The sequence below is a fragment of the Colossoma macropomum genome, unplaced genomic scaffold (assembly GCF_904425465.1).
Source record: "Colossoma macropomum unplaced genomic scaffold, Colossoma_macropomum, whole genome shotgun sequence".
Lineage (NCBI taxonomy): Eukaryota > Metazoa > Chordata > Actinopteri > Characiformes > Serrasalmidae > Colossoma > Colossoma macropomum.
In genome coordinates this window covers 27,803,329-27,816,718 of record NW_023494791.1, presented here as the reverse complement: position 1 = coordinate 27,816,718, position 13,390 = coordinate 27,803,329, and the positions used below count along the sequence as shown (strand labels likewise).

General features: G+C 38.3%; 2 protein-coding genes across 6 annotated transcripts in view; one reads left to right on the top strand and one right to left on the bottom strand.

Moving 5' to 3' along the window:
- The window catches only part of arid4b (AT-rich interaction domain 4B), an 80,779-nt gene extending 71,292 nt beyond the window's left edge, over positions 1 to 9,487 (bottom strand). For 2 of the 3 annotated variants that reach the window (XM_036574747.1, XM_036574748.1), the window contains exons 1-2: positions 9,278 to 9,485; positions 6,780 to 6,831 (exon numbers count right to left, since the gene is read on the bottom strand). In XM_036574747.1, coding sequence (XP_036430640.1) covers positions 6,780 to 6,785 — 6 coding nt within the window. In that variant the 5' untranslated portion in view covers positions 6,786 to 6,831; positions 9,278 to 9,485. Of the gene's footprint in view, positions 1 to 6,779; positions 6,832 to 9,277 lie in introns of all 3 variants that reach the window. The other variant, XM_036574749.1, reaches the window with a different exon arrangement.
- Positions 9,488 to 9,774: 287 nt separating this feature from the next.
- The window catches only part of ggps1 (geranylgeranyl diphosphate synthase 1), a 68,385-nt gene continuing 64,769 nt past the window's right edge, over positions 9,775 to 13,390 (top strand). Inside the window, exon 1 of one of the 3 annotated variants that reach the window (XM_036574743.1) lies at positions 9,775 to 10,046. Coding sequence is in view for 1 of the 3 variants with exons in the window: in XM_036574742.1 (XP_036430635.1) it covers positions 10,236 to 10,257 (22 nt within the window). In the remaining 2 variants the exon portion in view is untranslated. Of the gene's footprint in view, positions 10,047 to 10,087; positions 10,258 to 13,390 lie in introns of those variants that run through there. The other 2 variants (XM_036574745.1, XM_036574742.1) reach the window with 2 other exon arrangements.

Here is a 13,390-nt window from a genome sequence, read left to right as displayed (position 1 = left end):
TTTTAGTCGACTAAGTCGAATAATCGTTGCACCCCTACTTGCCACATCACTTCCGTTTGGTTTATTAATACAATATATTGGAAGTAAATTCATTATGGACCATTACAAATACTTTGCTTTAAAAGTGAAGATGCATCGATAATCGTTTTATAACTGCATAGCAGCCCTCTGAATCGTAATCGAATCGAATGGTGAGGTGCCTAGAGATTCCCACCCCTAGTGTCCATGCCCTCATTACAAATTAAGTGTGAAATCAGTTAGGATTTTAAAAGTGTGTAGTGTATGCCCAGCTTAACTGAAATACATTCTCAGTTAAGTTCAGGTGAGGTGATGGGGTGCATGATATATTAGTGGCTGCTATATTACTCACTGGTAAACAGAAAAAATGTGATTATTGCTATCAGACTTTGAAAGTGTAGTTGATCTTTACAACCAACAATTCAGTGTCCTATTTTTAGGCAGTCACTAGTTGTAGGGATTTCCATTATTTTCAAGCTCAGTCAATGAATAATATAGTGTATAGCACCACCACACATGGAAAAAAGGATATTTGATTCCTCATCCAGGCAGAAATTTCATTGCAAAACCCTTAAATGATGCACTCAGCTACTATTGCAAATGGTTATGGATTAGAGCATCTGGTAAATAATATAAATATAATAATAAATAATAATGTAAATATAAATATTTACATAAAATTTACATTAGGTACAATAATTGTTTGATTTCAGTGTCATGACTATGTAAAATGAATAAATGATCTATATTTGAACTTGTCTTACCCCCCAGCTTTTTTTATGTTTTAAAATGTAAAAAATATTTAAGTGTAAAATGTTAACAGTTATAAGTATCAGAATTGGACACATCAGGATGCTAATCATCAGTTATCATTATTGGCCAAGATTATTGACTTGCTTAGTCTAGAACATTGGATGATTTAAAAAGTTGCTTTAGTTGCATGTTTCAGATCCTGCCCTGCTTCAACACAATAAGTAAAGACAAGTGATCCAGTTCCACTGGCAGTCATACACTCCCATACCACTACATTTCACAGATGAGGTGGTGTCTTTTGGATCATGAGCCATTCCTTTTATTATTTCCATACTTTTCTAATTCCTTCACGAGTTAATATTTGTGTCATGTGTCCCTAAGACTGTCACACAATGCTAGAGGTGCTCTTAGGGTATTCTATCAAATCTTATCAAAACTTGACAACATAAGGTCAACATGTTATAACACACACAAAAAAAAATATTTTATTAATTATACGATTTTCATTAAATGTCAGTAGCGGCTGCAAAGAAATAACAGTTAAAAAATACAAATGATGTGAAGTGCTTTAGCAAAGTAAATATCCTCTAGAGTAGCCTGGCTAAGGCATTTACCCCTCAGTTCATTTACTCATCATGCAGCATTATGCAGTGGCATGAATGGAAAATTTCTTATCATAGGTTTTTTAAGCACTATAAGTAAGGGTACTGTTGGGATATCATAGAAAAAGTGAAAAAAGGTGTAGTATTCAAACTCAGTGACTAAAAATCACTTTCCTGAGAACATATTTAGACCCTACCAACTTTCAAAAGTTCAGCAGTCTTTTCTTGGCCAACAGATTACAATATAATTTCACTAGCAATGCTTGCCAAATCTAGAGTCAAAGATCTTTGTTAACCTTACAAAAATAAAAATGTTTTACATTTATTTACATATCTGCAAACAGAATTTCATTTCACCTCATAATTTTAAGTAATTTAATAGTATTCTAAAATGACCAAATATTACATTTTTACATTTTAGCCTACAGCTTTCACTCAAAAGGTGTTAACTAAACAGAAGGCCTGTATGTTATGCATTTGATACAATTCTAAAGGCTCAGCCAATAATTTGCTTCCCCTGAGTTCAGAACAGACTAGTTTTCAGACTAAGATGCAACTGAGAGAAACAATCAACTCTGTTTTCCATTGAAAGGTTACAATTGTTTAACTGTTTGAACCAATAGTAGTGACTTTAAAACTACAGTAAAAGACAACAGCTGCTGAAACAGTTACAATGACTAAGTTTTTAAAAGTTTTATATTAAAAATTGGTTACTGGCATCAGTATCAGACACAACAAAGTGTTAAAATCAACAGTTAAACAAACAGTTAAATATTTGCACAGTAAACACATCTGGTTTTTGACTTGCTTATTCAAGATGATTTCACATTTTGGTTCAGAAGACATATTTCAGATCCTGTCCTGCTGCAATGTGACGTGCCATCCGCAGAGTTTTATTTGTTTACTGAAATTACAGAATTACCAAAATTTCAGCCACAAACTGTTTTGGCCAAAAGAGAAAAAGGGTAAAATGTAAAATTTCAAAATCTAACACAAACAATCTTAATGGCAAAGAAAATGACGTGTTTTAATGTGTTTTAAAACACTGCTTGTTTACTTTGCTCTCTGCTCGTCAGCGCAGACACATTCAAACAGTTTGAGCAGCAGCAGATCAACCATGAAACATGAACACAGACATGGTCTTCTGCAGTCTTTTAGGGTGCCTTCACACCTAACTTCTTTGGTCTGGATCTTTGGATTTTTCTGTTTGGTCCGAACTAAAAAAAGAAGGTGTGAAAGAAGGTGCCTCAGACCACGGTCCAGACCAAAGGACCAAAATTTGGTCCAACCAAATGAGATGTTTTCGGTCCAGATCAAACTGAAACTCAATTACAGGAAGTTGCACATGGGGGGGGGGTGGATTAAATATTTAATTGTAATTTGGTCTGACAAATAAGTAAAAGTCAACTTGAAAAAAATGTATAAAAGGCAGAAACCTCTACCTTATTTTTGGAGTGGATGAAAGAGAAAATATTCATTTTCTCTGTTCAAACGGAAAAGGCTACCCGCTGAATTGACAGCACATCATTGTCAGACGCATGCTTCTTTACAAACCAATCAATGTCATGTATGGGGAGATGCAGCCCACACAGCCGATGCCAACAGGACCGGTCCTTTACTGTGCTAGCAAAATTGCAATGTGAAACCAAAACTAACCAGATCACATGTATATAGTGTAACAAAAATATGAACCTTGGTTTGGACCTTGGTCTGGACTTTCAGACGTGAAGTCTTACATTTTCATTATTTTACAACAATTAATAATTAACTATTTAGCAAGTTAAAAAATTAAATTAGTACTCTAGTTCCCTTTCCTTGACATGGCAATTATCGCATTTGAAACATAATCAGTATTATAACATTAATTCAAAAGCATAAACAAAACTGCAAATTATATATAATAGAACCCTTATTTAGAGCCCTTTTGTTTTTCTGGGGGGTTAGAACAGGCAAAAAAAAAGACTCAGTAGTGCCACATTTAAAAAATACTCTCTAAACTATGAATACATTCATTTTTATGTCACATACTGCACTAACTCCAATTAAACCTGCTTAGTCAAGCTATATTTGTAATGAAATATGCAGTTGATTAGGGTTTAAGTACTAATGATGTCCTTTTCTTAGAACATACTGTGGATATTATGATATAATTTGATGAGATTTTGCACAATAACGATAAACACTGCCACTTATTCTACATGCCGCAGAATTCCTCACGTTGCTGCTGTTACCAGTCACACAATCAGTACTGACAAGTTATCAAGCTCCACTGACGGTCATAAATATCCATGCCACCATATTTCACAGATGAGGTAGTATATTTGGCACCTATAGCAAAGTATCGAACACCACTGATTTTGAAGCCGCAGTAAAAGTCTCTTACTTCAGTTTCAGTTTTTTAAAAGGGTTTTACAAAGAAATCTCCTTGTATGCACTCAATAAATAAAATTTAAAATACTTTAAATTAGGGTCATGCATTCCGACCAGATCATGAACGAGTATCCGGTTAACCAGAGAGAAGAAGGAAAACATCAAAAAAGGACAAAACAGACTTCAGCCAACACTTCTGTTAAAACATAAAATTGCCTTTTCACTGAACTGTTAGCATGCTTATTTTCTCCAGCTACCAATTATGAAGCACAACAAACACCCAAATAATGATTTCAGCATTTGAATACTGGAACTTTGAACGGCTCACAGAGTGAACAAGTACCTGTTCACATCCCCAGTTCAAATGTATGCGTAGTTCACTTTTGAAGAGTAAAAATCTAAAGGTTCGTATAGGGCTGGGCGATAAAACGATAATTACTGCGATATAACTTCTCCTCGATAGAGCGATAAGAAATGTTTGATAAATATTCTATATAATACACCATTCCCACACTTCCACGTTTTAGCAACAGCCCTGGTTTTCTACTGCAAGGAAAGTGACACTACTCTGGTGTTGCCAGGAGAGGGCGCACTTCCGAGCTTTAGCAACGTCTGAAACGTGGAGTTATACATTCCCTGTTTGAGTGGAGCGACCGGTGATCTGTTCTCCTGTGACCAAGTGTGAGTGACGAGATAAGTGGCGTAACTGTACTGTCCTACAGCGAACTTACCTCTTTCCGTACATCCTAACAAGCTTTAGCAGCGTTAAATCACGTCTGCTCCTCACAACTAAAGTGCTGTTACAGCGCTCAAAAAGTCATATTTTAGTATTAGTGCATTCCCAAGCAATGAAAGTGAAAGAAAGAAGTGGGGTCATGCAAGTTACGACCCTGATTTAAACGAAAGTAAACAGAGGAAGCTATGAGGCATTGGAGAGCAGGAGAATGCTATCTTTCCAGGCTAGCTGTTTTCAGCGCTCCGTCACTCGCACAACACGGCGAATTGATGATACTGTAGATCAAACAAAACACAAAAGCACTTTTTTCAGTTTAAACATATCTAAAAGGAGGACTCTGTTTGTCTGGTGTGAGAGATTCACACTGCAGTTAATGCTTTTACACAGCGAGCGTCAGATATATTGCAGTTCACCCCTTAAACTACTACAATAGAAAAGAGAAATCCAGCCGTCTACTAGCTGGTGTCTGAATACTGTGATATGCTCTGATATGGATGCAGTAGGAGTGATGGCAGTAAGGCGGTGTGATCCATCACTGACCTACCGAGCCAGCTAATGTTGGCTGTTCGTACTAAGTTGACGTTGTTGAGAAACTAAACAATTTAGCACTGTTGTTGGCCACTTGTTTAGCATTTGTAACGGAATAGCCTAGCACTCGTCACCATACAGCTAAAACAAATCTATCTTCTTTCTTAAATGATGACTTTTACAAAAATTGCGGCCATGCTTTTCCAGCTGGTAAAAACAGTTCACTGGAAACTTTTTCCCACTGTCCCATGACAGATTTGTGAAATGTTCCACTGTTTGGCAAGTGTTTATCATGTTCCGACCATGAAGTATATATTAAAACAACAATTAACCACCCAGGAGCAAAAAATCAGCCTTCAAACCTGAAAGAAATAATTTGACATTTATCGCGATATGAATCGATATCGAACTATATGAATTTTGTTTATCATGATAACATTTTTGGCCATATCGCCCAGCTCTAGGTTCATATAAAAAACTGTATCAATTAGATCTAAAATGCTTTGGCTGTATCATTGTAGGCTTTGCAACAGGCGTTTGGAAGCAGTGAAATTTTAAAAATAAGGGTGCCAAAAAAGGCTTTTGCTGCTGCTTTTCTTTTCATTAAATCCATTGCTACAGCCCAAGCATCTCAAACTCTAATCTTCAAAGGCCACAGTAGTGCATAGTTTATCACTTTTCCATGTCCTAACATAATTTGATCAGCAGGTTTAATCAGGTGTATTTCTTATCTTGTGTGAGGGAAAACAACTCTGCAATGTTTTAGCCCACCAAGACCCTAACCCTAACCCACCACCAGCAACAGAACCATTATATTTTGCATGCAAAGCAAATATAAATAATCTGTACAGCAAAAAAAAAAAATGTAGACAGACACTGTTCACATCCCAGAACAGCTTGGGGAATACAGCCCAAATCACACTAAAAGTGCTAATACAGAATCAGCTATCCCAACTTTATACTTTAAAAGTAGAAACCTACAAATCAGGATTTGTCATTTAGCCAGCTAACTTTAGTTCATGAGCTAACCCTGGATTATCGGTCTCACAACAGTGCATCACTTTTTAACAGACTACCTCACCACAGCAATATATGTGCATGCCTAATCTGCATCAGGACAGGCTGAGTTTGGCATTGTGGATCATCAACGGCTCCTCATCACGCAGGGCCGAGCTTCTGACCTGATAGCCTTCAGAGAGAGGTGGGCCCCTCTGGTCCTTTTTCGGGTCTTTTATTTTTTTGTTTTGTTTGCGACATCAATCATGTGAAATACATAGCGTTTTTCAGCTGAAGAACCAAATTATACTTCATATAAATCAAGAATATGAAGCAGTAAGCACTAAAGAGGTGGCGGTGGCGACTGTTGCTCTTGGCCATTATTGAGCATTATTAAGCATTAAATACTTCGCATTATACATATTGACGTAATATGACTTCTTTTTCTTCCTTTTAAGAATAAGCAAATCCACCCCTCCTCATGTTTCACACGATTGACTGTTCATCATAAGTGTCATGCTTTTGTATGCACACACATGAGGATCGACCGTAACCTGGGTGTCTAACCTGGGTTAACAGAGGAAGCTGTAAACCACCATTGTAAAACAAGTTAACCACAGTTATATTTTTTAGGCTTTATGAAGCTGAAAATTAGTCAGGAACCTTGTCTAAAAGAGAACATGCTCCATGAGACAAGGCAGTGGTCTTCACTTATTGAAACAGGTTTTAGCATTGAACACTCACTTGGCAGGAGACAAAGTTTCAGGATAGCTTACCTTCATCTCTGTTCACAACAATCCTGGATGGACCGTTGTTTCAAATCTGCGGCTTTAAGAAAAAAAAAATACAATAAAAATGACTTAGCTCTTCAATCTCCTAAAATAATAATAATAATAATAATAATAATAATAACAACAACAACAACAACAGCAATCGGGTTTTTTTTCCTGACAGAAGCATCCTTTGTGTTAATTGAGAGAATACAAATGTCAAAGAGAGAGAACAGCATGCGGTGCATTTCATTCACAGGAAACAACAGTAAACGGACGTGAACGAAGCAACGAGTGCATGAACTAAGCCTTCTGTAAGCAGTTACTGCTGCTCACGGTGGCACTGCAAGTCATGTGTTTTGGGTTGAGGCACACAGTGGAGGCTGTGTAGCCCATTTTCAACACTTATTTTTGTTTTGGTTGGGAGAAAGTTGGCTGTAGGCCATTCTGTACTTAGGCTATGCAGCACCGCGTGGGTTTAAACCGAGGTTAAGGTCGGCGTGTATTGTTTCAACCCTATAAATCGAAATCGGTTTCGTAAGCAAAGCCCACCCACCAGAAGACCCCTTGGACGTATTGATGGTCCGAACCGAACGATTCAGGCCTGAACGTTCCGGGCGGTTTACGGGCGATCAGGGTAACCTTCCATAATGATCTCGTATTGCTTCAATCACACGAAGATTTTTCCAGCAGCAAGCGGTCACCTTGCACAGCCTACTCGAAAACGGACTGTTAAATGTCGGTGTTTACGTTGTGTTCGTGGCTGAAGAAGTCTTTAAATGTGATCCCCAAATCAAAAACTCTTATAGGGCATACATCGGACCGATAGAACATTTCACTCGTCGAGAGAAAACTACAGTAGCCTGTACCGGGGAGCAAGTTAGCGTAATGTCTGCTGCGCTACAGCAGTCGATGACGCCATTTCTTTGCCACACAGCAGACAGTTAAGCAGTCCAACAGGGGAAACGGCGAAATAAACGCACGGAGTCGAATAATCGCCCTGACACTCTCATATCTACAACTGCGACGATTTAGACGTGGCGGCGTGCCTTTCAGAGTACGAAACGGTGTTTCCCGTCCTGTATTATTGTGAGCCATGTTCGATCTGTTCACTTTCAGCACGACACCGAGTTTTCCGAAGCCCAGTCCACATCTATGAGCACAGAGAGAACGTCTGAACCCAGAGATTTTCATTAAAGCCGCAGGAACCACAAACAGTAGCCAACATGACTGCATAAACATACTGAATAGTTAACGATTAATCCACAAAGAACTGACAGAAAGGAGCCCTCGGTGTCTCAATGGAGGCGAGCTACAAAATGCTGATGGCTGTGTATAATAAGCTCGCACAATGAACATGTTAAAGCCTCTTGGAGCAAGGTCAAGCCAAACAACGCCAATAAAACTTATTTAAAGACGTCTATTCCCAGCTTCATGCCATGTTATTCTTACAAAATGGGGTAAATATGACAGTTAGCTCGTAAATACACTTTCATATGGGCTCCGTCGCTTTCCGATACGGCAACAATGTCACCCTCAGACAATAACTCTCCTTTTTAGTCTACATTCGTCTGGTGTAGACACTGAAATATCACTGATCAAGACTAAGAAAAACCCCCACTGACCAACAGAGTGACAGTAGCCCACTACTGGACTACTGTGCTTTGGCAACTATCGACGGTAGATGTGACAAGCTATTCAAAAACACTACAGCCCATCTCGCCAGCCATTTCTGCTCTATGTGAGACTGTCGCTCGGAACACGAAGGTGGAGGACCCGAAGTAAACATGAAAATTTCCAGAAAGCAAGGCGACACAGAACCGTTCAAACTCGACACAGTAACAATGTAGATTATGATTTGTGAAATCAGAGTAAGGATAGAAAAAGAGTTCACTATGGCACCCACAAGATTGCAACCTTTACTAGATCGATGTCTGCATACAAGCAATTCCCATTTCATCGACAAGTCCAACTCCAGATTTGAACACTGTATTTTCTTTCGACCAAAAAGACGTTTCAAGTCGATGTACAGCACAAAGCCTTACGTAAGGGCTATCCAGCGAGGCAGTGCTTTCCCCGATCAGTTATTTGATGCCGAGTAGCAGCATTAAGGGTTCAAGTAATTTTATGAATTCCAACACAACATCTGCTGCTGATACCGAGTTGCACCGAAATATATAAGTTTCAGAATCATGTTATGCCTACACATATACTGAACTGGCAAAGTAAGGCATAAAGTAGCCCACTATTTCGATGCTATTTACCTGACAAAACCCCATTGCCTCACAGTACGACACGCAAGGTTAGCAAGCCCTCCGGTCGACCAGTCTACGTGTAAGAGTTGAGAGCTCTTGCCTTTAAATTTTATCAGCCAATGGCTCAAAGATTGCTCTGAACAGCTTAGAAAAGAGACAGTTTAATCTAATATGGATTCTCGAGAAAGCACAACCCGTGGTTTCTTAATGTCAAATAATATACTTAAAGAGTTTTCTTAGTGATCTTACCTGACGAATGCAAATAGACGACTCCCTTGTTTTAATATGACACAAATCTGCTTTAATCCATTAGAAAACAGAAGACAGTCCTCGACGATGAAACGCTCAAAGGCTGCCCGAAAACCTGGGATCTGTGTCGGGAAGCGAATCCGACGAAATGTCTCACCAGTCGGGCTCTTTTTCTCTGTGGCGATCCTCTACCCTTCTGTAATTGACTGACAGGTACACAAACCCACCCCTGTGGCTGACACTATCATTCATTGGTTCTTATGTATGAATGTACCCGCCCTCTGGATTTTATTGGACAACACATTCTCGGAAAAAATGGCATTTGTTTCGTCCCGAAACAAAATGAACAGAAGTAGGGAAGTGTAGTTTTAAAGAAGACACTGACGTTCGCGGTAGCATCCATGTTGTTTGCGTACGTAGATTATATGAACTACATTACCCACAAGGCCGAGTGAGCTGGAAAAACTGGCGTCTGTCTCCACCCATTCTAGCGCGCTTACTTTCCAGGCGCCATGGCGCATTTATACACTGCGAAGAGGAGAATTCGCAGCTGAGTAACATCGGTCGACTGTATCATTGCGGTTTCACTATGAAGCCCAGTTTTTGATGATAATATGGTTGATCAAAGTGAGAAGGATCTTTGGAGTCATTGTGATCAACTTATCAGTGATTCTTGATTACTAGCGAAAATAGACTATCGTCTTTGGCTAACCTGCTAGCGTTATAGCAAGGGGAAAAAATCGATAGTGGAAGTACCCGGATTTAGAAGGTGGGTGGCGCATGTGGTTACATCATTACACCTGAAAAAGAAAAAGAGCTTGCTTTTGTGCTGCATTTCCAGCGACAATAACTGTGCAACATCGCCTAGCTCAGTTTCATTTTTTATTTCATTTGGATTAATTCTTCGTTTGTGTGGTGAAAGCTTACAGCCGCGAAGCGTTCTCGACTACCTCGGAATATGGTAGGAAGAGATCGTCGTGGTAGGATGCACTTTGTAATTTTAAACGTTTGCACGTGACCTGTCAAATCCCTTTGGTGATTTTTGTGATTTAGGTCCAGCTATTTCTCATGGGTTGTTTCCGCCGGTCTTTGAGCCTTTGCTTATATGAGGGGTGGGGGCAGTGCTCTATGTCTGAAGCGCTGTAACTACTGACCATGTTTATCAGAGCTATGAGAAGTGAATTGAATTGTGAATCGTTGCCTTATTGATGGGTATGTTAAAAAGCAAAGGAGCTGCAATATGCGCAGTATTTTTAATTGCCTGTCTACATAAAGGTATTTGGGGCAACTGTTTTTTTCCAGGAATATTTTTTTCAGCAGGGCCAAACATAATTCATTGGAGTTTGTCTTTAGTAGGGCTCAAACACCCAACCTGCCACACTCTACTGATCATGCTAAAAGTGGGGTCTCATTTAGAGCAGCTTACAAAAGTGTTTTGTTGCCCACTTAGAGAACGTGTCCTAGGTGGTGCAAAAAGATTGAAGTCAAAGCTACTCTTGAGTCATTGCTAGAATTGAGAGCCAGTCCTGTTACCTAAAAAGAAAGGTACAAAATACAGAATAAAGACATAGCATAGGTGCAGATTCATGTTCGTTGAAGTGCTTCACAAAGTGTCAGCATTTAAATATGGTGAAGGACTCTGCTGTTTGGAGAACCAGTGGAAGTTCGTTACACCAACTGGATGCCAGAACAGCGAAGAGTATTGTTGCTCATCTTCTATGCATGTTGAAGCTCTGAGGGCACAAATTTGCTTTGTGCTTTGACCACTGCTATCTGGTAGAGAGTCTCATCTGTTTTTGGCTTTGTGTATGAGCATCAGTGCTTTGAATCTGATGCGGGTAGGTACGGAAAGCCAGTGAGGGAGTGCGGCAGTGGAGTGACATGAGCAAACTTAGATGGGATGAAGAAAGCCGCGCTATTCCATTCGAGATGAATTGTAAGGGACTGAAGGCCTACATAGGAAGAATTGCAGTAGTTAGGACTTGATGGCAAGAAACGAAACAAGCACCTTTGTGGCATCCCTATAGAAAAAAAAAACACATGACTGAGTGAGGTTTGCAATATGAGCTGAGAACAACAGCTGGTCATCCAGTTGTCGATAGCCAATCATTTTAAGGAAACGACAACCAATTCTTAGATTCATTATGATTTTAGATTTGCATTGTCTTTAAGTTTATCTGTCTTTTTTATATAAAGGTTAGCAGCAACAAAAACAAATACTGCTGGCTATATTGCATACAGCATGACGTGAAGAATAAAAACAACAAATAAGTTTATTTATTTATTTTTTGGTTTTAACCTAATTTGGGATTTTTTTTTAGATGACAAAACCTATTCGTGAAATTGGACAAATAGAAGTGAAAAAATATATAGGCCAGGGCTGCATGTGAGGACGTTTTATTTGGCCTTCTAGAAGGTTATCTTAAACCATACCCTTCATCCAATGTGAGAAAAAACATTTTTATACCATAGCTCTTATTTTCCTTCTTATTTATTATTCTATTTATTTTATAATTTTAAAACAGAATAGTAATGTAATGTTATAAAATGCATTTATAAGCTTGATATAAAATCTTTCTTTTTTATTGTGTGTATACTGTTCAGGGCTAGTCCGAATAATTATATACTTGAGTGATCACTGACAACTAGTTGCATGTTTTGACTAGCATGCAGCATAATTTCCATGCGACTTGACAGTTACACTAAGCAGTTCAAAATACTGACAATTGCACGACACATTGTTACTTCAGTAGTTAGTAGTGCATAAGTTTTGACACACTGTATCATTCTTGCTGTAAGTCACCCACGAAACAAAGTGTAATTTACATATTTGTAGTATTTTTATCATCTTCATATAATTTTAATTGCTGTTCTTTTTTCTGTATCTAAATGTCTGCCTTTTATCTATCTGTCTAGGGTTCTTCCTTTATATATTATACATACATTGCTATATGAAGAGTTTTTTCTTTTTTAATTTGTAGCATGTATAAACCATGTATTAAAACTTGGGACAATTGAAACTGGGCTCGACAGAGTCTCGAATGAGTTTCAGGATGCTTTACGTTACTAAAGTGTAATTTAGTTTCATGTAGGTTTCAAGCAACTAAAGTTGCATGAAAGTTTCACTGTGTAAAGCCAGCCTAAAAAGCATCTCTAACTTTATTAATTCATCGTTCAGTTCATGTGGTACACTGTTGCATGTTGTGTGCATCATAGACATATTTAATATCGCTGTTATCAGAAGAAAACTTCGTATCTCCAAAATTGTAACTTCACAGGAGAAGGAAAAAGTATACTTTTATTTTTAATGAAAGTCAATGGAAGCAGACTTTTTTCCACGTCATTTTGAGTCATTTCTTTTAGTCCATTCACAATGAAATTTACAGACAATGTAAAGGGTAACAGGTATTTTTAAATTTTGTCAAAAACTGAAAAAACGTGAAAAATGGAGATACAAGGTTTTCTTCCGACACCAGCGATATATTAGGAGGAATAGATTTTACAGGGCTAAACGCCTTACTTATGTGTCATGGCAGTATTAGTGTGTGTGTGTGTGTGTGTGTATGTGTGTCCGTGCATGTGTGTGTGTGTGTGTGAAGAGTGAGAACACAGCATGAGGTTTCATGTCTGAGGGGGTATTGAGCTGTAAAAAGTTTGGGACGCTGGCCTTTGGCAGTGGTGGACGAAGTACACAAATCATATACTTGAGTTAAAGTAGAGATACCCAACGTAAAATATTACTCCAGTAAAAGTAGAAGTCCTGCCTTTAGACCTCCACTTGAGTAAAAGTACAAAAATATTTGCCTTCAAATGTACTTAAGTATCGAAAGTAAAAGTACTAAAAGATTAATTATGGCTCTAACGTCCTATTATTATTTTTGTAACAAGACTCTTGATTCATTAACTCACTTTAGGTGAAAATACTCCAATCTCACTCTTGGTAAACCAATCTTTTAATAGAATGTCATTAATTGATGCTGATGTCTATTAAAATTATCATAAGCACAAAACACTGAAGGCAAACAATTTCCGTTAGGTAGAACCAAGTGGCTATGAAATAACTTTCAAAGAAGAACAAGCAAAGTTTCAGTTTAAGATTTATGTGCAACTTAG